Consider the following 25,512-nt stretch of genomic DNA (forward strand, 5'->3'; position numbering starts at 1 on the left):
CTCACAGAGCAGTGCAAGCCTTCGTGTTTGAAGAATGGCCAATGGAACATTCGAGGATCCTCCGAGATCCCTTCGAACGTGACCCTCTGGTCCACGCAGTCGAAGGCAGCGCATTTTACACCTGCTCCGATAAAACCTTGGACCAATGATTTTTTAAATAATTAAGATCCAAGGAAATGACACATTAAGTGCCAAAACAGATGTAAATGTGATGTTAATTTTGTGCAGTTATTCTGGTGACTAGGCTGTGACCAACTCGCTGAACCTGAGGATTTGGTTTAACTACAAGTGTAAATGTTGTGGTTTCACGCTTCAACACACCGGTGGGCTAAAGCAGTGAACTATTTGTCTTTTGTCAACGTGACACTTTTTTACTGATTGGCCGTGTCGGGTGGTGGAGGGTTACGACACATTTATAAATAACGCGATCTAAACCCAAAAACGTTGATTATGAATATTGGTCGCGAAAGCCTACGTGTTAAACTTAACTACAAGTGGTTTGCCGGTTTTTAACCCAGGCCCTCACGTCTGCCAGCTAAGTGCTTGGACCTCCGAACGACTTGGCCCATCCACTCAATTCTCGAAATGTCAAAACAGACCCAATTATTTTCTTCCCCCCCCCCCCCCCCAATAAAACTAAAATGTGTAAATGTATAAAAATCGACCCTGCCAGTGTCTGAGGACATGACGAGTCAGTCATATTCTTAGGTTTTTTCGGTAAAGTTACGTAGTTAAAACATTAAAATTAATAAAAGTAAAATAAAATAAAAATCACGACGTTTCGGAGGCAACACAAGCTTCCGAAACGTCGTGATTTTTATTTTATTTTACTTTTATTAATTGTAATGTTTTACCTACGTGACTTTACCGAAAAAACCTAAGAATATGAATCCTTGCAGTCACGAAAGCTTCAAATCTAGAACGAGTCAGTCATTTTACACTCAATTTTATTTGACTCTCAAGACAAAAGGAGTGAGCGTTTGCCACCACTAAAGCATTCGCGGTTCGTTTTCTGTACATTCTGCGGTGAATACAAAAAAAATATAGGTACATATTTTTTGGGTTCCACTTTTGATTTCACGAACGACAAAACATTAACGGAGGAATACGGAACAGGGAGGTCACAATCCGTGAATTGGTGGAAATTACTTTCCCCCCGTCGATTATTTGTGGGAAAGGGCCAAATTGGCAGCACATTGTGATTTGCCCGTTTGCGTCCATCGAATATTGGTGGACAATTGGCTTTCCACCAGCACACACATTGGGGTCCCAAGTATTTAAGTTCTCAGGAACAAAGGCAACATTGAGATTGTGAGCACTGCACAGTTCGGTACACGTAAATCCCCCCCATGCCATATACAAGTTATTATTTTGTCCAAAAAAAACACACAAACGAGAAACAAAAGACGTAAAAAAATGAAACTACAATACAATAATAACGAAACGAATTAACAACACTGAAAATTGCACCAAATCGAAAAATGCACGCGTCTGCAAAGGAAGTCTGGCAAGTTATGAGAGATCCTCCCTCCCCCCTTTATGTAACAACAGGAAACCTTTACCCACAAAATGCTCACCGAGTCTAAAGACACTTTTCCAGAAACGTCCCGCTTTACGGTAAAACCTTTTGTTACGAGGAAACCGGAGCACACGGGTTTTGATGTCTCATCCTTTACATAATCCATCAACCCCAGCTTTTAGTCTGTGGACCACAATAACCTACGTTCCTCAATATTTCACTTTGGTTTTTGCCCGCGAAAAACATTTGCTTTTGTGAACGCCAGAACCGTGAACTCTTCACGCGGCCCACCTTTAAACATTGTACAGTGTTGAGGCAGGCAAGTAAGTTAGCGATCACACACGAGGCTGTCTTTGTCTCGAACCCGGCGTTGACAAACGCGCTGGCACAACACCAAATGTGGTAAGATTGAAGTCAACCGAGAGGGAGATCAGATGCCAATTTGGCAAAACCGGTGTTCTGTGTGCATCAGGTCCAATAAAACCGGGACGCTGGCACGTAGCGCTCACGATAACTGCCACGACGCTTCCGGCACACACACGCGCACAAACACACACACACACCAGAAAAAACACAACCAAAATCTGCTACAAAAGACGCGTTCATCTGTTCGCGGTTGTTTTTTTCCGTTTTAGATAATTTTTTTTGCTTATTTTCATATACAGTATTTATATATATCAAAACCGATGTAGTTATTACAGTTTGATGATGGCGATATAGCGAGTTGCACCCCCCCCCCACACACACCCCCTCTTTGCCGTGTGTGAATAACGACAAAGTCCCCGTTTCTTTATTTAATCGGAGTTACATTCTCTGTCCCCTGAAGCCGACGTCCGTGCGTATCCATGTCACGGGGTCGCTGTTCTGATTAAAAACACCACGGCCTTGCCCTTCCTCTTCCGAGTTCGGCTGCTTGTGTGCTTTGTTTACGTTTCTCACTCGCTTGCGGTTTCTTAATATTAATATTATTTTACAAAAGACCTCAAAAGATCTGGACGAGAGGAAACAACCCCCACTGGCTCTCCCCTCCCCCCCCCATCATCAATAAATGAGGATCAGGGTAACACAACCTGCTTAACCATTATAAAGAGGACCTTGGTAGCTGTGTGCGGTTTTGAGTGGTGGAGCGGTTTGTGTTGGTGGTGCGTACAGTCGGTGGTGTATGACAGGTACACGCTGAGTGGCGTGGCTGGCGTGTGCATTATGCATGGCGGATGTGCACCCCGGCGTACATAATGCATGGCGATGCGCGGCGTACGTGGCAGTGTGTAATGTGCATGGGGGTATAGTGTGAGCAGTTGTCTGCTGAAAATGCTGTGGATTGGGGTGTTCGGTGCACATGCCAAACAGTGGGGGTGTGAGTGCACGGTGAGAATGGTGTGGTGTGCAGTGAGCAGTGTGGGGTGTGTGGTGCATAGTGCATGTGGTGTACATGGTTTGTGACGTATTGTATTGCTGTCTGTGCGTGGTGTTTTCTGCGCAAGGTGTACATGGTGCATGTGGTGTCGCGAGCTCGTGGTGTGCACGCTATTTGTGGTCGATGGCGTGTGCTTCGCATCGTGGAAAGTACGCGTGGTGCGCACGTGGGTGTGGTATATGACGCCACGTGGCGTGCCAGAGCACCGTCACGCTGGCGCGGCGTCCCTCCCGTCACCGCGCGCCTCTGTGTGGGCACAGCAAGTCGGTCAACGTGCTCCACGTCAGCTCCACGTCAGCTCCACGTCAGCTCCACGTCAGCTCCACGTCAGCTCCACGTCAGATCCACGTCAGCTCCACGTCAGCTCCACGTCAGATCCACGTCAGATCCACGTCAGATCCACGTCAGCTCCACGTCAGATCCACGTCAGCTCCACGTCGGATCCACGTCGGATCCACGTCGGATCCACGTCGGATCCACGTCAGCTCCACGTCAGCTCCACGTCAGCTCCACGTCAGCTCCACGTCAGATCCACGTCAGATCCACGTCAGATCCACGTCAGCTCCACGTCAGATCCACGTCAGATCCACGTCAGCTCCACGTCAGCTCCACGTCAGATCCACGTCAGATCCACGTCAGATCCACGTCAGCTCCACGTCAGCTCCACGTCAGCTCCACGTCAGATCCACGTCAGCTCCACGTCAGATCCACGTCAGCTCCACGTCAGATCCACGTCAGCTCCACGTCAGCTCCACGTCAGATCCACGTCAGATCCACGTCGGATCCACGTCGGATCTACGTCAGCTCCACGTCAGCTCCACGTCAGATCCACGTCAGATCCACGTCAGCTCCACGTCAGCTCCGACGCAATCTCACCCACATAGGCCTTTCCGCTTGCGGTCCAACTCCGTCGTAGATGTTCGCGAATGGATATTTGCGTTGTCAGTTCGTTTATCCGTTTGGTTGCTACTATGTTTTTGTCGCCGTCGTCGGACGCCGATGCCGCTGCGGTCCCAATCGACGTTCCCATGACAGCGTTAGTCGGGGGGGGGGGGGGGGGGGTGGGGGATGAGGGCGAGTAATGGTGTTGTCCGGTCACTCGTCCCGGCGCCAGCTCTGCTCAGCCTCCACCTCGATGCTGACGACGAGTAGCAGCTCACAGTGCTTCCCGCTGAACTGCTCCTTCAGGAAGCGCCTGGACAGCACGCACAAGGTCGACGGTGACCACTCCGGTCTGAGACCATCAAATATACACACTTAAAAAAAGTCGCTTCAATCACTGGCAGCAGCTGCCTGGATTCTAATTCAGCTTCTCAGCGGCACCAGCTCAACACTCTTGGCCTCCGAGCCACCCAACCACCTCTACATTTTTACTTAAGAGTTTCTAAACATGTGTCACACAATCCCATACAATCCAATCCTCTAACATCTTATGGCGGATGTTTTAGGGAACCACGGTGGTATGTTAACTACGTTGCCTGTTATATAGGGGGCCGTGGGTTCAATCCCGACCCTGGTGGTTGTCCATTTGGAGTTTGCATATTCCCCCCGTGGTTGCGTGGATTTTTCTCACGCGTTTAGAGTGTTTGGCTGCATTGGATTTCCACATGATAAGCCACTTCGTTGAGCTATCTTTTGTGATAGCCAGGTCACTTCTGAAAAAGAGGATATAACACTCAGTGGGCCTTATATCCTCGTTTAGATAGTTAAGGATAGGGGCGGCAGCTTCCTAAAAATGTTTTGTGGTTCCTTCAAGGTGCAACCCCAGTGACCCGGGGACGAGCGTTAGCGCATTTGTCACATGCTGCAAGAGGTTCGCGGTTTGAGGCCAAGCGGCCATCCTGCTAAACATTGCTGATGTTAAAGATCTCGAGATGTTAGTTTAATAAAAGAGTGGGCCATGTGTAATTGCGCTCATGATCCAAATGTGCGTAATTAGAAAGTTTAAAAAAAAAACTCGAATTGGATGAAGCTACAAACGCAGCTACGCCCTCTCCTGAGGAAGCTGCTTAAGTAGCAAAACGCTCTCGTAATAATTTTTTTATTGAACAGGTAAAGCCTACCGAGTTATATTGCCCTTTTTTTAAGCGACCTGGCCACAAACGATAGCTCAATGAAGTGGCAAATCATGTGGAAATTGATAGCAGCCAAATGCTCTGAATGGACATTTATCTAAAATGAGGCAAAAAACCAGAGGACGCGGAGAGAAAAATCCACGCCACCACGGGGAGAGCGAAAACACAAACTTCAAATACACAGCAGGCGTCAGAGTCGGGATCGAACCCACGACCTCCTGCAAACCAGGCGAGGGAGTCAACATCTCGCCAGGTCAGTGGTGGGCAACCTGCCTCCCGCAGACCTCACCCGCCCCATGGAGCCCCTCGTGGTATCCTGGTCGAAGTTGTCTCTATGTTGTGTATGTATGTTGAACTCCTTTCGCACTGTATGTAGCAGAGGTCGCAACCGGGTATCCGATACCCGTACCCTACCCGATACCCGGCTACCCGTACCCGGCCAGGTACGGGTACCCGTTTGCGACCCTGGTGCGGCCGGGTACGGGTACGGGTAGACCGTGAGTCACTGGTGAGTAACCGTTTGTCACTCATTTCCCAGCGTCTTGTCTCTTCTCACAATTCAAGTTCCTAGAATCAACCCACCCACGTTTGCAACATGGCTTCATCCCAGAGGTCGCAAACGGGTACCCGTACCCTACCCGTACCCGGCCGGGTACGGGTAGGGTACGGGTACCCGTTTGCGACCCTGGTGCGGCCGGGTACAGGTACGGGTAAGGAATCAAAACCCGTTTGCGACCTCTGGTATGTAGCCAACCGAGCTAATTGGAGGTGTGGGATTGTCACGCTTGCGGTCCAACCGAGACACGAAGGAGGGGCTCGCTCGGGTGACCCACCGACTCGTCTGCGGTTGCCCATCGCTGCCCTACGTCGACCTGAACCGTGACGATCGCCTGCGCCATCGCTCACCGCAGCTCGTCCTCGCAGCCGATGCGCTGCGGCGCCTTGAGCTTGGAGTCGAGGTTGTAGTAAACGCCAGCGACCTGGCGCACGCCAATCCAGTGCTTGCGCTTGAGCGGCAGCTGCAGGGGTCCCCAGCGCATGCTCGACGGGATGTTGAGAATGAGGCCCACGACGTTCCCAAACGCGATGCTGTCCACGTCCCTGCTCGGAGGGGAGGGGAGGGAGGCAGGGACGGAGGGAGGGACCGTGGGGACGGGAGAGAAGCCGGGTGGGGGGTGGTGAGAGAAAGAATAGGAGTTAAAGAGTGAGAAATTTTCCATTGCTTACAACGAAATGATTCTTTTTTCTTCTTGGTTCTTTCGGGAAAGTCACGTAGAAGGGAAATAATAAAAATAAAACATAATAAAATAATTCTCACGACGTTTCGGCCACAACGCAAGCAGCCGTCCTCAGGTGAAGAACAGGTCTGTCGGAAAGACAGTGTCTGAATGAATGAACTGTCTTTCCGACAGACCTGTTCTTCACCTGAGGACGGCTGCTTGCGTTGTGGCCGAAACGTCGTGAGAATTGTATTTTATTATGTTTTATTTTTATGATTTTATTATTTCCCTTCTACGTGACTTTACCGAAAGAACCAAGAAGATGAATCCCTGCAGTCACGAAAGCTTTAAATCGAAATTTAACGAAATGATTATCAACGCTCCCCCAATCGCTTGGTTTGTCATTCAGGCCTGGTTAGCCATTCAGGTCTAGAATTGGACTGGGCCCGGTTAGCAATGACCATCAGAACTGTCCAGGTGTTGCGGGCATGGGGCGGACGAGGTATGGTCAGGAGATGGTAGACGAAGTCAAACACTCATGAATGGAATTGGTAAAGGCAGGGCAATTCTAAAAAAAAAAAAGTCTTGAAGCTCAGTGAGGCTTTCCCATTTTAATAATTAGCTTCATCATTTGAAATGTTTTATGGAACAGACCACGGCTGCACAATTAACCGGCCGTGCGTGCGAAATGTACGCATGTGTGCACGGGGAAAAATATATTTTTAGAGCGACTTCAAGGCGCATGGCAACGCACAACCAACGAACATCATTAAACGTTATATGGCAATGATAAAAATGTCATATTAACACGGCAAAGCCTCGTCGAGCCTTAAGACTTATTTTTTCAGGAGGATCCTGCTACGTTGGGATGTTTGGCCAATTCCTTGTCAGTAATTAGGTGTTTTCTGCACGTGATAGGAACCAAAGTGCTCAGAGACAGCCCATACCACCACCACCACCACATGTATGAGGGGATAACGCTCCACGACTCACACCAATAGACCAATACTGATACCCGCCATTTGCCACAAAGTGATGGTGACATCACCACGGCGCCTGTGCCAGGCCAGGTGCACTTAGAGACCATGGGGTCACGGGACAGACCCAGCAGGTGCCATGGCTCAGCTGACTAAGAGACTGGCAAATGCACCAGCCGTGCAACCTACTGTGCCAACTTGCTGTGTTTTAGCCGCCCGGCGCTCCGCTCGTTGTTGTGAGCTTCAATCCTCTGTCCTCAGTTGTTATTGGAGGGAGACTGCCTCAAACTGCCCAGTAGCGTCCTTCACGAGCCACCTCCATAGAGGCCGATCTTGACACCGCTAGTACCAGTCATCGGCAAGTCCACTCAGCTCCACATCCTCCCATACCGCATTAGCTCCATCTCTTCTCCAGGCCGTGCCTTGCCCGTTATAGCCCCCTCAATGCGGCCACACAGAAGCTGCTTAGGCGTGCGGTGGCTAGACTTGCGGGCTACATAACCCAGCCAATGCAGCCTTGTCTGCCGGAGGAGCTCACGGATGGGAATGTGTCCAGATCTTTCAAGGATTTGTGAGCTCCTCATACAATCCAGCCTGGTTAAACCCAGTATGGATGGTAGGCAGGCCAGCCTGAATGTTTCCAAACAGAACTGAGGGGTCCACGTTTCACAAGGATAGAGAAGGGAGGGCATGACTGTGGCCGGGAAGACCCGAAGTGTCATGTGGAGCGACAGATCAGGTAGCTTCCACACAGCGTTACGCAGCCGATTAAAATATAATGCCACCTGACTGATTCAGAGTGAGACCTCTACTCTCAAATCGGAGCTGGTCATAATCACACTGCCCAGGTATGGAAAACTCTCCACAACTGCTCTATCACCAATGGAGAGTTGATGGGTGGAGTGTTTGATGGCACAAAATATCCAGGCAGTTGCTTAGTTTTGGCGGAGTTAATGGTAGGACCCCACCCTCTTAGTGGTTCACTCCAGGTTCAGCAGCAGCGCCTCAAACTCCTCCTCTGAGTGAGCAGCAATCACCAGATCATCAGCATACATAACATGGTTGACCAATAGGGAGCCATCCCTCGACCACACTCGAGCATCGATCAGCCTCCCATTGTATCTGTGCCAGATGGAAATTTCTCCGGTACAGCCATGGAAAGCTTCTCCAGCTACGTGGTCAAAGATGATGTTAAATAATGTGGGAGCCAAAGGACATCCCTGTCGCACCCCAAAGTGAACAGGGAATGGCTCTGACTCTTGGCCACGTAGCCCGCGCCTGCCCACCATCATGGAAACCCTTAATGATTAGACACCACACCACATATGACAAGCACCAATATGCTAACCACACCATTCATAAATCCCTCCACATAAAGCAACACTATTAAGATGCTCACTCCATACATACAACACCCACACATATACTACACCAACTGCATCCACACAACACGCACCCATTAACAATACACACATCAATCCACACCACTTCATCAAAATATGCCACAGCCACCCATACCACAAATACAAACGCCCGCAACTCCATTCATACACCACACCATCCCACTCCATTACACCACACGCACACACCACATTATCCTTAAAATACACTCACCCACACCATACGTGCAAAATTATCTCCGAAAACGTTTAACTAACCAGACAGCACCATGGTGAGAATTACACTCACAATTGGAACGTTTTGAGTTCAAATCTGGTTGGTTGGGTGTAGACTTGACATAAAATAATCATCTCTCGGACATATATAAAACACACAGCTCAACTCTGATAGACACCAACAGTGATCCCCCCAAGGAGGGACTGACTCTTGCCATCAGACTGTGGAATTCCCACCGCTGACCCAGGATTGCCAATGGCGCCAAGTGCTGTCCCCATGCTCCGACTTTATTGTTTCTACGCTGCATGAGAAATGTGACTCGTCTTTGTCACCCAGCCATCATTCTCAGCTGATTAAATAAAGGACACTGGATTGAAAATAATAGTTCATTCACAAGTCTTCAACAAGACTTAAAGACTCTATTTGCAGCGTCCTGCCTTGAGGTATTTGGCAATCCATCCGGAGAAAACCCACCAACGCACTCGAGGTGACGCGAGGACAAACAGGTTCTGGGAAGCCAATGGGTTTAGGCGTTTTGCAAATCTCTGCACGAGCTACCAGCCCTCGCCTCCAACCCAAAGCGTAGGATGGCAGGGCAATGCATAATAGCCGTAGGTGTTGAGCGGTTAAATATAGCAGCGGTGGGAGTAAGGCGTGCCCGGTATTTGCACGGGGCAGTTGAAATGGGAAATCTCGCGTTGGTGACGTTGCCGCTGTGGAGGGAGTGGTAGTCGAGGGTGGGGAGTGCGGGATAGTGGGAGAGGGTGGGGCGGTGGAGGCGCCGAGCCTTGGGCCTTGGACAACCCAGGTGTGACGCCAATCCGACGGTCACCGCTCGTTAAAGCGTGGCTAGCGAACCCGCCAGGAGACGCGGTAATGAGGCGGTGGGCACAGGGGGCTCATAACGGCCGTGTCGGAGTGGCAGAGCCCACACTGCTGCTGCTGCGTGAGATCCATGCCTTCGATGGCACAAGAGCAAGTGCTGCCCAGAGACCGAGTGAGAAACGTAGAGTCTTGTCGATGTACGTCTCTGTAAGTAGACTCGTAATAACCACGTCAGAGCAGGCGACCTAGCACCAAAGCTTCTGGTTTCACATCCTGGGGTGGTGTCTCTCTCACTCTGTCTCTCTGTCTCTCTCAAGGTCACCCCTAACGGTCACATCAGCGCCTGAGAACTTGTACCGTTGAAACAAATCAGGTTTCCGATACCGACACCGGGAATTTTTTCTCCTGAGGGTTCATAACAGCATTGTCAGAGAGCACCTCGACTGACGCGATTGCGATCTGTGGGTTTGAGTCCAGGGTATGGGTGTCCTCTCTCTCTCGTGGGGTTTTACATAATGATTGTCAGAGCACACGAGCCGGCACCACTAAGCTTTAAGATTTGAAGCTTTCGTGACTGCAAGGATTCATATTCTTAGGTTTTGTTTTTTTTCGGTAAAGTCACGTAGGTAAAACATTAAAATTAATAAAAGTAAAATAAAATAAAAATAAAAAAAACCTCAGAATATGAATCCTTGCAGTCACGAAAGCTTCAAATCTAGAATTAATGCCCTCTACGGGGAGGAATTCCACCTATCTGTTAGAGTTTTTAACAGACAACGAGACAAGAAGTCACAGCTTCTCGAGACGCTGGCCTTCCTCAAGAGATGCCGAGATAACAAGGTAATACCCATCGCTTTCACACGGAGTGGTAGCTCTTGCAATCTCTCATTTACTTGATACAGCTGTCGTGGCTGTGACGGTTCCACCTGAAGACGGAAGCTTGTGTTGCCTCCGAAACGTCGTGATTTTTATTTTATTTTACTTTTATTAATTTAATGTTTTACCTACGTGACTTTACCGAAAAAAAACCTAAGAATATGAACCACTAAGCTTATAGGTCTCAGTCCAGGTTCCCACCCGCTGAATGTAAAACCATAATCCAGCGTCCATCAAGTTTCATTGTTCTCTTTGAATCTCTTACAGACCAGTGGAAATGTTTTTTTAATGGAATTTGTTTTTTTTACACTCAAATACTAAAAAATATCAGCATTGCTGGCTCACAGACTGATACAAGCCCTCGCCCGTTTTTTAATCCTGATGAGTCTCTTTACAAAGCTGATTTCAAAATGCGCAATACGTCTCCGCTAAATCTGTTTGAGAGCTTCTAAATCTGTTTGACGTAAAGCCCCACTCGCCATTACAGTTATTACAATTATTATCATTAAATTCCAATGTTTTTTTCTCGTACTAAAAGGCCACTCTCGTTGAGCATTGCTATAAAGAGCCTGGGCAAAAAGGCTGCAATATTTTTAATTCTTGACACAAACTCGTTGGTCTCCGCCGACACTGCTAACATTTAAATGTCTTCAGCCGCTTGCGTCGCCAACTCAAAATTGTAAGGTCACGAGCTAAAATTGCTCATCGTTGTTAGAATCGCAAAGTGAACGAAACCCGCTGCGTCCGATCAGACGGGTGTCCTCCTGGCGACAACGGCGAGTCGAGTTCAAATCCTGCCAGGGGGTCGCCTGCGTCAATCACCACTATCATGACCCCCCCAATTGAGGTTCATGAACCCTTCTGATTCCGTTCCGATTTACGTACGTTTACATCATCGGAATCGAATCAATTCCCAACGGAATCGGAAGTCAAAGGCCATGCGTAAGGGTGTGTGGCAGTTTGGCGCCAGCTATCAAAGTGTGGTCGTGTCACTAAGGTTCTGTGATGATTACAGTCCAATGTCTTTAAAAACAATGATGCTATGCCTCTCTAAATGAAATAAATGCTGAACGGCTTGCGCGTTCCGAGATTCAGCGGTGAACGGGACCCACCCTGCAACTTGCAGGCGTCTTGGAATGGGAAAGGGTTAAAATGAGCACTGCCTTGTGGGAAGTCAACACAAGTTGCCTGCTCTATTCAGAAGACTGCCTCCTGTACAGTTGCTCTTTCTCCCCTGCTGCTCCCACAGTCTGGAATGTCGTTCCCCGAGCAATGAGTGCTGTCGACTCCCTGCCACTGTTCAAGTCCAGGCTCAAGGCCCTCTTGTTTAGTCTGCCTACGACTGACTTGCATTGTATTGAAAATTGTATTGTCATCCGAATGTGGAATTTGCACCATTGTGTCAGGACAGCTGAGATGAGCCATCAACCCGATGTTCATTTGAGAATGGAGACACGAACTTGATTATGTGACCTTGAACAATTCATACGTCAAAACTGGTTTGTACGTGCATTGACATGGAAGTAAAAAAACTTTTTCCCCCGTGTATGCAAATTAAATACTACTGTACCTTGATGCTATAAAAGAACAAAACACAATATGAGACAGACCATGAAAACGATACACGACAAATGAGACGACAGAAAATTGAAATAGTTCCAGGAAAATAACCAAGTCGCCGGTTTTGATTTATCATCTAATCGGCAGGGCGGTGAAATCACGCCACGCCTTGTGACCGCTTTGTTAAGTATCCGTTGTGGCCGGTCTGAAAATCCAAGCATTCGTCGAATGTGGGAGCTAATTATTTACATGATACTGCATGACTTGTGTGTATGCATGCATGTATGTTGCACATCTTTGGCACCGTAAAAGCATCCGACTGTGCTAATCAGAGGTGGGGGAACTTGGTGAACGGACTGGGACCGTCAACTCCAAGCATTCGTCGAATGTGGGAGCTAATTATTTACATTATACTGCATGACTTGTGTGTATGCATGCATGTATGTTGCACATCTTTGGCACCGTAAAAGCATCCGACTGTGCTAATCAGAGGTGGGGGAACTTGGCGAACGGACTGGGACCGTCAACTCTTCTGGGTGGTTTGTAACCATGTGCGGCCGAAACCTGGATTTGAACCCAGGATCTCGGGATAGTGGTGCCGGTTCTGCGTCCTCCGACCCGGGATCTACCCCCACTGATCCACACCCCTCACGGCTTTGGGAGTCTGTTGACCTTTTTTACCACGGGCAGTCCTCGACTTACGAACGACGGGCTACGTTCCCCGGGATCCGTTCGTGAGTGGAGTTGTTCGCATCTCGGAAACTCAGTATTCACTGGTACGTACGGTCAGTGTCATAAAACGTGTTATGGTTCAACAAAAAAGGGAAGTTTTGTGAAACTCATGAGAAGAATGTGTACACGTGCATGTAATATGACTGTAAAGAAAGCGTAACTTAAAGTGACATGAAAAGAACCAAAAATAGTTTTACTTTCACGTACGTTGAATCCTGAAAGGGTGTTTCTAGGATGCTGGGACTCATTACATCTTGCGGGGGATCCCTCCGCTGAACAAAATAGTTATGCGGTTCGGTTCGTAAGTACGACCTTAGGTTCTCACAAGCTCTTAAGGCTAATAAGCTCTTAAGGCTAATGGTTACTCCGACTACACAATCCGCAAAGCCATCACTCCAACCATCAAGAAGGATCCTGTTGAGGAGCCTTTCAAGACCATCACCTTACTCTACATTGCTGGGGTCACAAAAAAGATCTCCAAAATCCTGATTAAACACAAGATCCAGGTCCGATTCAACACAGTACATAAAATCCGTGATCTGGTACCGTCTGTAAAAGATGTGGTTCCAGACATACAGTACCCTGGTGTCTACAAACTAAGTTGCCTCTGCGGTAGCAGTTACATTGGGGAAACCAAACGACATGTCTCGGACCGCATCCGTGAACATAAAGCTGACCTGAAACACGGTAGGACAAACACCTCAGCCGTGGCAGATCACTGTTACAACTCAGTGGGCTCACATGACATTGACTTCTCCAAGACAGAGGTTCTCTGCAAGCCATCTGGCTATCATGAGAGATTCGTTCATGAGGCGATCCACATATACAAACACAGAGACAATTTTAACCGAGAAGATGGATTCTGGCTTAGCAATCATTGGAAGGACGTAATAAACCATTTCGATACACATTAGGGTGGGTAGAATAATACATAGTGTTATGTTGAAATGTATAAGGTGGTTTATAGTAATACAGTATATAATTTAATGTTGGGTTTATCTATGGCAGTATATAGTACGGTATATGCTCGTGTGATGTAAGAGAATAAAGTTTAGATGGAAGCATATTATATAATTTTTACGACGTAGAATTGTAATGTATTACTTGCTGTTAGTAACTCAGCTTATTGTAGAGTATAGTAAGTATACTGATGGTGCTATGCAGTTTATACTTTAGTTTTTTATGTAGTTTATACTTTAGTTTTCTACGTGGTTGTTTAGTAACTGCAGCTACATATCATTAACATTCCTTTCCTTTGTTAATGCTACTCCCTGCACCCCCCCTTGGTGCTGCTGATCCTGCATAATGCATGGGCATAATATGACTTTGAAACCCCCCACGCCCACCTCCTACGCATTTTCCATGAATATGCTAAATTCCTCTTCATATGCACATTCTTTTTGTTAAGGCGCTCTTCCACCTCCAACCCAGTTTATATATAAGCTCCTAGCTTGGTAGTGTCTCATTCTTCACCTGAAGACGGCTGCTTGCGTTGTAGCCGAAACGTCGTGAGAATTATTATGTTTTATTTTTATTATTTTATTACTTCCCTTCTACGTGACTTTACCGAAAGAACCAAGAAGATAAATCTTATGGTGGTTCGTTTGTTAGTGCGAATGTTCGCATCTCGGGGACTGCCTGCACTTTTGTCAGTGAAATTCTGTTGGAGGATCCGTCTCTGCCAAGAACCCACAAACTATGAAAACAAATTTTTTTTTTTCACCAGTTAAGGCCCACTGAGATACATAGCTCTTTTTTAGAAGCGACCTGGAAACAAATAATAGCTCAACAAAAACGCTCATCATGTGGAAATGTATAGCAGCCAAATACTCTGAAAAGCATGTTTCTAAATGTGGCGGGGAAGAACCGGAGGACCCGGAGAAGAATCCACAGGAAGAGAGACGCACAAAGTCCACATACACAGCAGCAGGCGTCAGGGTCGGGATCGAACCCACGACCTCCTCCATACCGGGCGAGGTAATTAACGTCTCACCACCGTGTCCCACAAGCAGCTTTGCTTGGACAGCCCAGCCAAGCAAATAAGCACTGGGAATAAAATCCAGGTCCCTGCACACGATTTGTTTAACCAGAAACCGTTGCCTATCAATGTTTAACTGTCGTTTTTCTGTGTTTTGCGAGGCAGACAACGGAATAAAGAAAAAAAACGTGATAGCAAATACATTTGAGATTAAAACATCACAAATTCTGCCTCGATTATGTGAATGCCACAGTGGAGTGCTGTGAAGTGTTGCGTTTCGACGCGGCCATTGTGAACACACAAGCCTCCTCCTCGACTTTCCTGATGACATGTATGTTGAACTTCTTTCGCACCGTATGTAGCCAAATGTGCTAATCGGAGGTGTAGGGGAAGGACAACAAACTAAACATAAATCAGTTCGAAAGAAATACGTTTTTAACTTAGAATTAAAAGTGCAAAGCTCAAATGGCTTCCTAATATCGGAAAGAACAGCGTTCAAGATGGCCATAGAAGCCCATCTGAAAGCGCGCGATGTAGTGACCATCTTTGTTCGATGGCGACCCAAAAGCTGTTGCTGCTGCTGCTGCTGCTACGAGGATGACCGGAGTTTCAGTGATGGTTTATGCTCCTTGACGAGATCAGCAAGGTATCTGGCATGTCGGCATGGTAGAGATGTTATTACAATAATCAGCGATCGTCTTGCGGACTCCCGCCATGGTTAAATTTCGATTTAAAGCTTTCGTGACTGCGGGGATTCATCTTCTTGGTTCTTTCGGTAAAGTCACGTAGAAGGGAAGTAATCCTGCATAATGCACGGGCATAAGTAGTACTAATCACATACCTGCATTTCCCATAAATATGCCAAATTCCTCTTGATATGCAAATTATTTTGTCAAGGCTCCCTTTCCCCCACTTCCAACCCAGCTTAAATATTATATGCTCCAAGCATGGTGCTGTTTCATTCAGACGCTGTCGCCTCGACAGACCTGGTTTTCACCTGAGGATGGCTGCTTGCGTTGTGGCCGAAACGTCGTGAGAATTATTTTATTACGTTTAATTTTTATTATTTTATTACTTCCCTTCTACGTGACTTTACCGAAAGAACCAAGAAGATCCCGCCATGGTGTTCTGACCGAGAGGTCTCGGAGTGCTAGTGTGACTGGTTCAATACCTGCGCTTATCCCACCACACGGCTTCGCACGCCTTGGTCTGCAGGGCGGCCATGATGACGTTCACGTCGTAGTTTCCCGTTCCCAGCATGCTCTTGTGTGGGTTCAGCATCGAGTCTGGAGACAGCCTGTGAGAAGACAATCGATACACCCCCCAGCCGTTAATATGACAGACCACAGTAAATGTTGTTAGCGAGCACCTATTAAGGCCGGTACGGCACGTGATGAAGGAGTGGTGGTGACGAGGGCACCACACCCGGCCACCTCTTGTATCACCAGCGCCGACGCTTACGCAACATTACATACCAAACCACCGAAATAGCTCTCAATAACACTGTGGCATTTTTTTTATTAGAAATGTTAGCGGACACACCCAGTGTTAAGTGGGGGTGGTCATTGCTGGTGATATAAAAAATAGGTGACCAGAGGTCGGGGGGGGGGGCGGGTTCATCGTGACCGCGTCAGAGACACCGAACTAGCGCCGCCGGGATCCTGGGCAAGAAATGGAGTCACCGAGTGAGTCGATGGTCGCAGAAAAAAAAATATGATTAAAGTTCAGTTGGTCACAATTTGGCACAATTAAGTAGAGAATAAAAAGTTTCATCACGATGCTACGAATACTCTTTGCGAGGAATTTAAGAGGAACGGTGGGCGTGGAGTCGTGCGGATAAGACGCCCCGATAATATTCACGACTCCAGACGTAGTTGGGTGACATCTTCCTAGGAGACGGACACGATGTGTGATGATACACAGCACTCTGGCCCTCAGTGACCCAACGGGAAATTCCTCCGTTCCATGACAACCGCGACGCCAGAAGCCCGGTCGAGGTGGTGGTGGGGGCAAATAGCGGAAAATACAGAAAGTAAACAAAAAATATTTTTCCAAAAACTACGAACGCTGGCAGAATCAAATGGGGGAGGGGGGGGGCGAACCCAGTCGCATGCTCCGGTAATTATAACCCGCACGGGCATGTCACCGATGCGCAAGGCACATCATCGGCTCGTCGCATTACGTTAATATTTAATTGGGTGTTTTTGATCTCTCCCCGGCTGGCTCTAATCGCGCGCGGGGCCCTCACGCGCGTGCAAGCGGGCCACGTTAAACAAGTGACGTTTTTTATTTTTTTTACTTTACCCTCCGTCACAATTACTGCCGAAGCTCATTATGGTCTAATGGTGACCACGCGTAAAGTCCAATCACCAAAATCTCCACCGAAACAACAAAATACAACGCCTGTATCAAACCGGGCTTCGTGTGCTGATAAGTCTGTACCCTATTCAAGCAATTGTTCCTGTATTTTGTGTCTCTTTCAAAAGGTTTTTGTCAACTCGTAAGGGTTCTTTGGGTCCTTTGGGTAAAGTCACATAGATAGGTTCAAATAAAATAACCAAAAACTACGACGTTTCGATCGCAACACAAGCGGTCGTCATCGAAACGTCGTAGTTTTTGGTTATTTTCTTTGAACCTATCTACATGACTTTACCGAAAGACCCAAAGAATATTAATTCCTGCAGTCACGAAAGCGTTAAGTCAAGATTTAACTCTTAAGAGCTTCTAACCGGTGAAATTAACAGGTCGGGACTGCGTCGACAGTGGTATGTACTGTAATAACAATGAGAAAATAACTCAATACATGAGTATGCTATATAGAAAGTGGTATTAAACGGTGAAAGTTATGGGTTTGTTTAGTTTGCAACGGCGACAGAATAGTGTGTTTGAATGACTTTCACCTGAACTACCCTCCCACCATGGTCAAGAATATTTATGGTATTCATGCCACTCGCACACACCAGCCTGCACAAACTCACACAAAAGTGCACAACACAAGGCAATAAAACAAATACAAGGCTCAGATACACCACAAGCTCAACGCACATCACACTGCATGCTCATGCCAAATATATAGCTTACACACTTGTACAGCGTAGACACACAGGCGCATACACACCACAAGTTGAAACAAGCAAACTGCTGGTTAACACTCACACACCAACAAACTCAAAGCACAATAAAGCAGAGATACAAGCTTCAATAACACAGAATTGCTATAAACTAAAAGATAACGTATATTACTATTTGCATGCCGCACACACACACACACCCACAGTACACACACAATTCTGATTCAGCACATGCCACCCATACATACTTGCATACAAACACCCATCGCAGCATACACACACCTCCATCACCCACCGCATCTCCACCTCGAACACTTTCAGTAACACACATACAAGACACCTGCAGTGCACATTAGTGTGCACACACACAGACACAACTACGACACACAAATACACCAATATCCCCGGAACACGACGTACAGAACAATACTCATCCACACCACAATCATATCCCCAAAAAAATGTTTAGCGAGCACCTAAGAAGGTCAGCACTGTACATCAGGGTGGTGTGGGTAGCACTAAAAGAAAAGATTCCCCCGTGTAGCCTTTAACAGTCTGTAGGGGCAAGTGCTGTTAGCGAGTAGCACCTATGAAGGCCAGCACAGCACATGAGGGGGTGGGTGGCCAACACCACGTCCGGCCGCCTTTGTCTTCCCAGTGGCGATATTTACACACCACACCAGGTAATCATTTGAGACTGAGTCGACCTAGGGGAGGCCCAGGACCGGTTTAGATAATCGTCACTGGTCTTCGCGGCCGTGAGCGGGAATCGAACTTGGGTCGTCGGGTTCGTAGCGCAGCGCGCTAACCGCTGCTACACCACCGCTCCAAACTGAACCACAAAGACTCTAACACACACATACTTTTTGTGCAAACACCTCCAACACAAACATCTCTAGCAATACACACACGCTCCATCACACTTCCAGTATACACAAAAGGAAAACGCACCCTCCCAAATAAACAAAAGAAACGATATCAAACGCCACATCTCAAACACTCCTCCTTATACATATCTACTGAAACGATACACACCCACACCTCTAGCACACAAACACACCTCCTGTAACACACATTTAGCACTGTTGGCTACATATGGTGCGAAATAAGTTCAACATACATACATATCCCAGCATCCTGCACACATCTTGTACACAGAGGCAAAGACCACCTGTATAGTCTTTAACAGGCTGTTGCGGTAAGCGCTGTTAGCGAGCACCTATGAAGGCCGGCACGCCACACGAGGGGGTGGGTGGCCAACACCACGGCCGGCCGCCTTTGTCTCCCCAGTGGCGATGTTTACACACCACACCAAGTACTCATGCGAGGCTGAGTCGACCTAGGGGAGGCCCAGGACCGATTCAAATACTCGTCACAGGTGTTGGCCGTGAGCGGGAATCGAACTCAGGTCGCAAAGTTCGTAGCGCAACGCGCTGACCACTCCCCACACACCGCTCACAACCACCACACACACCACCTACTATGCCACAAATCACCACACACACCAACACCTCTCTCACACACACACATACACACCTAAAAACACTCCCAACCATCGCACACAAACACCCACCCGTTCACACACACGGCACCTCTGAGATCATGCAGCTCCCATCATCACACACACGAACCACTCACACACAACTCGATATCTAAACTACGTACATGTACAACACACCGCCTCGCCACACTGCTCTCTCGCAACAACAACACGCATGCTACCCCTATCACGGACCTCCGAGTAGCACGGTTGGCTACGTACGGTGCGAATGAAGTTCAACATACTGTACATACATCACACCACGCACATCACGTCACACAAACACACCACCCCCATAAAATAACACCACACACATACAAACACATCAAACCCCTCACACCACAACCATACACATCACCCCCATCACACAAACACATCACCCCACATCACACTACCCCCATCATATCATACTACATCCCCCCATCACACAAACACACCACCCCCGATAAAATCACACCACACATCACCCCCATCACACCACACACTCCCCATCACCCCCTTCATACCACACACACACACATCCCCATCACATCACAAATACCCCCCATCACACCACACACAAACACATCACCCCCATCACACCACACACACCACACACACAAACACATCACCCCCATCACACCACACACACCACCCCCATCACACCACACAGACAAACACATCACCCCCATCACCCACACACACCACCCACATCACACCACACACACACAAACACATCACCCCCATCACACCAACACATCACCCCCATCATACCAACACATGACCCCCATCACACCACACACCACCCCCATCACACCAACACATAAACTCCATCACACACACCAACACATCACCCCCATCACACCACACACTCCCTATCACCCCCATCACCCCATCACCCCCCAGCATCACACACACATCACCCCCCACCACACACACCACCCCACACACACCCCCCACACCCCACCCCCCCACCACACCACACACACCTCTGGCAGATCTCGTCGAGCTGCTCCTTGGTGAAGGCGTCGCCGTCCTGGAAGACGTTGTTGAGGGCGTGCAACGCGCACAGCTCGCGCCGCTGCCGTTCGTGGTACAGGCCGATGGGGGCCGCCGCCTGCTGCTGCTGCTGCTGCAGCTGCTGCAACGCGTCGGCTTCCACCTTCATCTTCTTCGCTGCGCTCGTCCACGGCACGCAGTTCATGGCCGTGGATGATGATGATGATGTCGTCGTCGTTGCTGCTGCTGCCGTGGTCGAGGTCTTAGCCGAAGCCGCCAGGGCGAAGCGTGTGGCCACGACGATGATGATGATGGTGGTGATGGTGATGGTGGTGGCGAAGCAGATATCTAGGGGGATGGGGATGCAAGCGATGTCGACCATTCGCTGGGGAGACCTATAAGGGAGAGGGGGGGGGTTGGGTGATGAGCACAAGAGAAAGCTGTTGTTGTATTGGGTTCCTACTGCCAACACGACGATTTAGAGATCATACAACACCTTCGGGTGATTGGTGATGAGCTTGATTGATAAGCGCAAGAGAACGCTACATTTCCGATCTTGTATTCTCACCACACAAAAACAAACCGATGTTAGATTAGCCAACACTTTAGGATGACCATAAACAGCATGATTGCGATGATGCTGAATATGATGCTGATGAAGGTGCTGCTGACGATGATGAAGATGCTGCGATGAGTACGCTATTGATGAAGACGCTGCCGATGAAGACGATACCGCCGATGATGATGAGGCTAAGCCATACAAACAAGATGATGATGATGTTGTTGATGTTTGCCGCCACCACCCCACCACCCTATGCGAGATGCGATAACGTTGACGACCATTCACCGAGACAACCCCAGGCAGGGCGCACGTGTTGTGTGTGTGTGTGCGGCTATTACGCAGATTAATCGAGATAGACAGACGGGTAATTAATGACACTTTGAACGTAATGAAGACAACTATCAACTGGCCAGAAACCCATCCACCGAGACGCCGGAAAGACGATGATGTTGGCGATAGTTTTAAAAGATAGTAAAAGACGACGTTGGAGGATGATGATGATCATCATTGTGTACAGTGTAAGCTAACCGAGACTACCGGAGGCGGTAGAGAGCTGTACAGTACTGTGCAATCACAAGTTAATAACAAATGTTGAAAGGAGATACGGTACTTTCTTTTGTTGTTAATACGATGAGGAAGATCGTGGGTATCGACAATAGATAAGAAGAGAGTGCGGTGCGATGCAAATGTTGCGCTGCGGGATTATTCATGATGATGATGAGGGTGATGATGAGGGTGATGATGATGATGAGGGTGATGATGATGATGAGGGTGATGAGGGTGATGATGAGGGTGATGATGAGGGTGATGATGATGATGAGGGTGATGATGATGATGAGGGTGATGATGATGATGAGGGTGATGATGATGATGAGGGTGATGATGATGATGATGAGGGTGATGATGATGATGGTGATGATGATGATGAGGGTGATGATGATGATGAGGGTGATGATGATGAGGGTGATGATGAGGGTGATGATGATGAGGGTGATGAGGGTGATGGTGATGAGGGTGATGGTGATGATGAGGGTGATGATGATGATGAGGGTGATGATGATGAGGGTGATGATGATGATGAGGGTGATCATGAGGGTGATGATGATGAGGGTGATGATGAGGGTGATGATGAGGGTGATGATGAGGGTGATGATGATGAGGGTGATGAGGGTGATGATGACGATGAGGGTGATGATGATGATGAGGGTGATGATGATGATGAGGGTGATGATGATGATGAGGGTGATGATGATGATGAGGGTGATGATGATGATGAGGGTGATGATGATGAGGGTGATGAGGGTGATGATGATGACGATGAGGGTGATGATGATGATGAGGGTGATGAGGGTGATGATGACGATGAGGGTGATGATGGAGATGGAGATGATGATGAGGGTGATGATGAGGGTGATGATGATGACGATGAGGGTGATGATGATGACGATGAGGGTGATGATGGAGATGAGGGTGGTGATGATGAGGATGGTGATGATGAGGGTGATGATGAGGGTGATGATGGAGATGATGAGGATGATGATGATGAGGGTGATGATGATGAAGATGAGGGTGATGATGAAGATGATGAGGGTGATGATGAAGATGATGAGGGTGATGAGGATGAGGGTGATGATGATGAGGGTGATGATGATGAGGGTGATGATGAAGAATGATGATGATGAATGATGATGATGAAGAATGATGATGGTGATGATGATGATGAGGGTGATGATGAAGATGATGAGGGTGATGAGGATGAGGGTGATGATGATGAGGGTGATGATGAAGAATGATGATGATGAAGAATGATGATGGTGATGATGAGGGTGATGATGAAGAATGATGATGAGGGTGATGATGATGAGGGTGATGATGATGATGAGGGTGATGATGATGATGAGGATGATGGTGATGATGGCGATGATGGTGAAGAAGGGTGAATCTCATTTACCCCGAGCTCGATGCCGATTGAGGAAGACGACGATGGAGATGAGGAAGACGACGACGTGAAAGACGTTGTTGTTGTTGGTGAGGAAGAGGAGGCCAAAGAAACCACAACAACAACAACCACCACCACCACCGGGAGCTCTCGGCCCAACGGAGGGGTCCTCGCTGTTACCGTGTTCACCTCTTCACCTCCTCATCAACAACAACATTCACCACCAACCACCCTTCGTCCTCCTCCTACCTCTCCTCCTCCTCACCACCACTTCTCTTCCGAAGCTCACCACGACGACGCCTCACGACCCCTGCCACACCACCTATTTGAACACCAATCGCCACCTCCTCCTCCTCACCACCTTACTACTACCCCCCACCACCACCACGTCACCCTATTTCCCACACAACCACCTCCACACCTCTTCAATCCCCACCTCGTCTGCCTCCTCCTCACCACCACCACCCTCTATTCCCCACCACAAACAGGCACCTCACACTATTCCTCACCACCCCACCCGATGATAACCCACCGTCTCTTCGACACGAACCACTACTACCTCCTCAACATCCACCTCGTCTACCACCACCTTCACCACCACCACCACCACTCTATTTCTCACCCGATTGCCCACCACTTCTTCGACACGAACCACTACTACCTCCTCAACACCTTTGTGGTATCCACTTCGTCAACCTCCTCACCACCACTCTGTTCCTCACCACTCAGCCAACCACCTCAACCCACCGCCTCTTCGACACGAACCACCACACTACCCCCTCCACGTCTCTTTAGCAGCCACTTCGTCAACGTCCTCCACCACCACTCTATTCCTCACCCGATTTCCCACCACCTCCTCGACACGAACCACCACTACCTCCTCAGCATCCACCTTATCAACCTCCTCCACCACCACCACGACCACCACCACCACGACCACCACGACCACCTTCACCGCGTGACCGTCCTCGGCGGCCTCCTCCCTCGCTCTGCTGCCCTCCCCCCCTCCTCACTCCCTCACCCCCTCACCCGGGCAGCACTTCCACCCCCACCACTGGGACGCCTCCCATTGGTCGACGACGCGGTCACGTGGACTCACCTCGGCCAATCTGAGCGTCCCGCCGCGGAGCCGTAAACAATTAAGTTGATAATCCACACTTGCGTGGTTATTTTTTTTAGTTTGTTTAAAAATGTTTTTTTTTTCGTGTGCTTATGATGAATCTTGGTGATGGTTAAGAAAACCAAAGTCGCGAGTTAATTACGAAAATAATTAAATTTAGCCGGGGGGGGGGGGGGGTGTCCCGTCATGCATCGGGGTGGGGGCTGGTAGTTGGGGTCCTTTCTGGTGGTGGGTGGGGGCTAGGGCTACCCGCAGAGCTCTCCGTGGGTGCCTGTGCCAATTAAATTAATTTTAACTTTAAGCACTTAAGGGCCGTACATAAATGACGTCACGCACCTGGGGGGGGGGGAGGGTCAGACATTTGTGACGATGTATGACGAGGGGAGAAATGTGACGTCACATCAAAATGCGAAACTTTAAATTTAGACAACGCGTTCCACTTAATTAAATAGACTTTTTAATAAATGTTTTCTCCTACAACATCAGAGTGCAGCGCCACATTAAATAAGCACTACAATGACAATAGTTTAAAGCGATTTGAAGCATGTTTTATTTTTTGGGGGGGGGCAGAGCTTTGTGACATCATATTTGAGGGGGGGGGGGTCTGACTTTTTGTGACGCCGTGTGACGAAGGGGGGGGGGGTCAAAAATCGTCCAAAATCGAGTGACGTCATTTATGGACGGCCCCTAATGTGGTTTTTAGTCGCCACCAATGATCATGATTCACAATTGAGTTGGTCGCGAGTTAGGTCACGCGAAATGATCTGGCCAAATGTGTCACGTGCCACGCTTCGTACGCGTGACGACTGAATTTGTGTCCGGTTGGTGGAGGGTCTTACAACACATATTTGGCCGGATAATTTATTTACGTGGATCAGCCCAAATATTATACGATTCGTAAAACATTTATTTCGTCACGTCATTTCACACTGTAGATATGGTTTGTCTCTAAAAATAATTGGCAATAAATGTTACCAGAGCAAGCAAACTCTGCAGCGGTTTAGACAAATCTGGGCCTCATCAGCGGTCAGGCTTGTTAAAGACATTGTGATCTAGAAAGACATGCAAAAGGCGGATAGACTATACAGTTCTAGATTTGAAGCTTTCGTGACTGCAAGGATTCATACTCTTAGTTTTTTCGGTAAAGTCACGTAGGTAAAACATGTAATTAAAATTAATAAAAAATATAAAATAATAAAAATCATTTGATTTTTATTATTTTACTAAGAGTATGAATCCTTGCAGTCACGAAAGCTTCAAATCTATAAAATCAATTGATTTTTATTATTTTATTTCTTATTAATTTTAATTCAATTTTTTACCTACGTGACTTTACGGAAAAAACCAAGAGTATAGACTATACAGTATATGTTTTATTAATGTGGAGACGGAACGGAATTCTGTTTATATTTGGTTTCCCTCCAGAATGCTCCACACAGCATTAACTCGCAGTGCGGCGAGTTTGTGCGCATTAGTCAGTCACAATTTAATCCGGATCAGCCAGCC

General features: G+C 48.0%; 1 protein-coding gene across 3 annotated transcripts in view; it reads right to left on the bottom strand.

Moving 5' to 3' along the window:
• Positions 1–837: 837 nt before the first annotated feature.
• Positions 838–25,512, bottom strand: part of JOSD1 (Josephin domain containing 1) — a 92,363-nt gene continuing 67,688 nt past the window's right edge. The window contains exons 1-6 of one of the 3 annotated variants that reach the window (XM_078857092.1): positions 23,306–23,865; positions 22,899–23,236; positions 20,376–20,780; positions 15,968–16,093; positions 5,918–6,112; positions 838–4,131 (exon numbers count right to left, since the gene is read on the bottom strand). In XM_078857092.1, the coding sequence (XP_078713218.1) occupies positions 4,032–4,131; positions 5,918–6,112; positions 15,968–16,093; positions 20,376–20,767 (813 nt within the window). In that variant the 5' untranslated portion in view covers positions 20,768–20,780; positions 22,899–23,236; positions 23,306–23,865 and the 3' untranslated portion in view covers positions 838–4,031. Of the gene's footprint in view, positions 4,132–5,917; positions 6,113–15,967; positions 16,094–20,375; positions 20,781–22,898; positions 23,866–25,512 lie in introns of those variants that run through there. The other 2 variants (XM_078857093.1, XM_078857094.1) reach the window with 2 other exon arrangements.

Source organism: Lampetra fluviatilis, chromosome 5, assembly GCF_964198595.1.
Source record: "Lampetra fluviatilis chromosome 5, kcLamFluv1.1, whole genome shotgun sequence".
NCBI lineage: Eukaryota > Metazoa > Chordata > Hyperoartia > Petromyzontiformes > Petromyzontidae > Lampetra > Lampetra fluviatilis.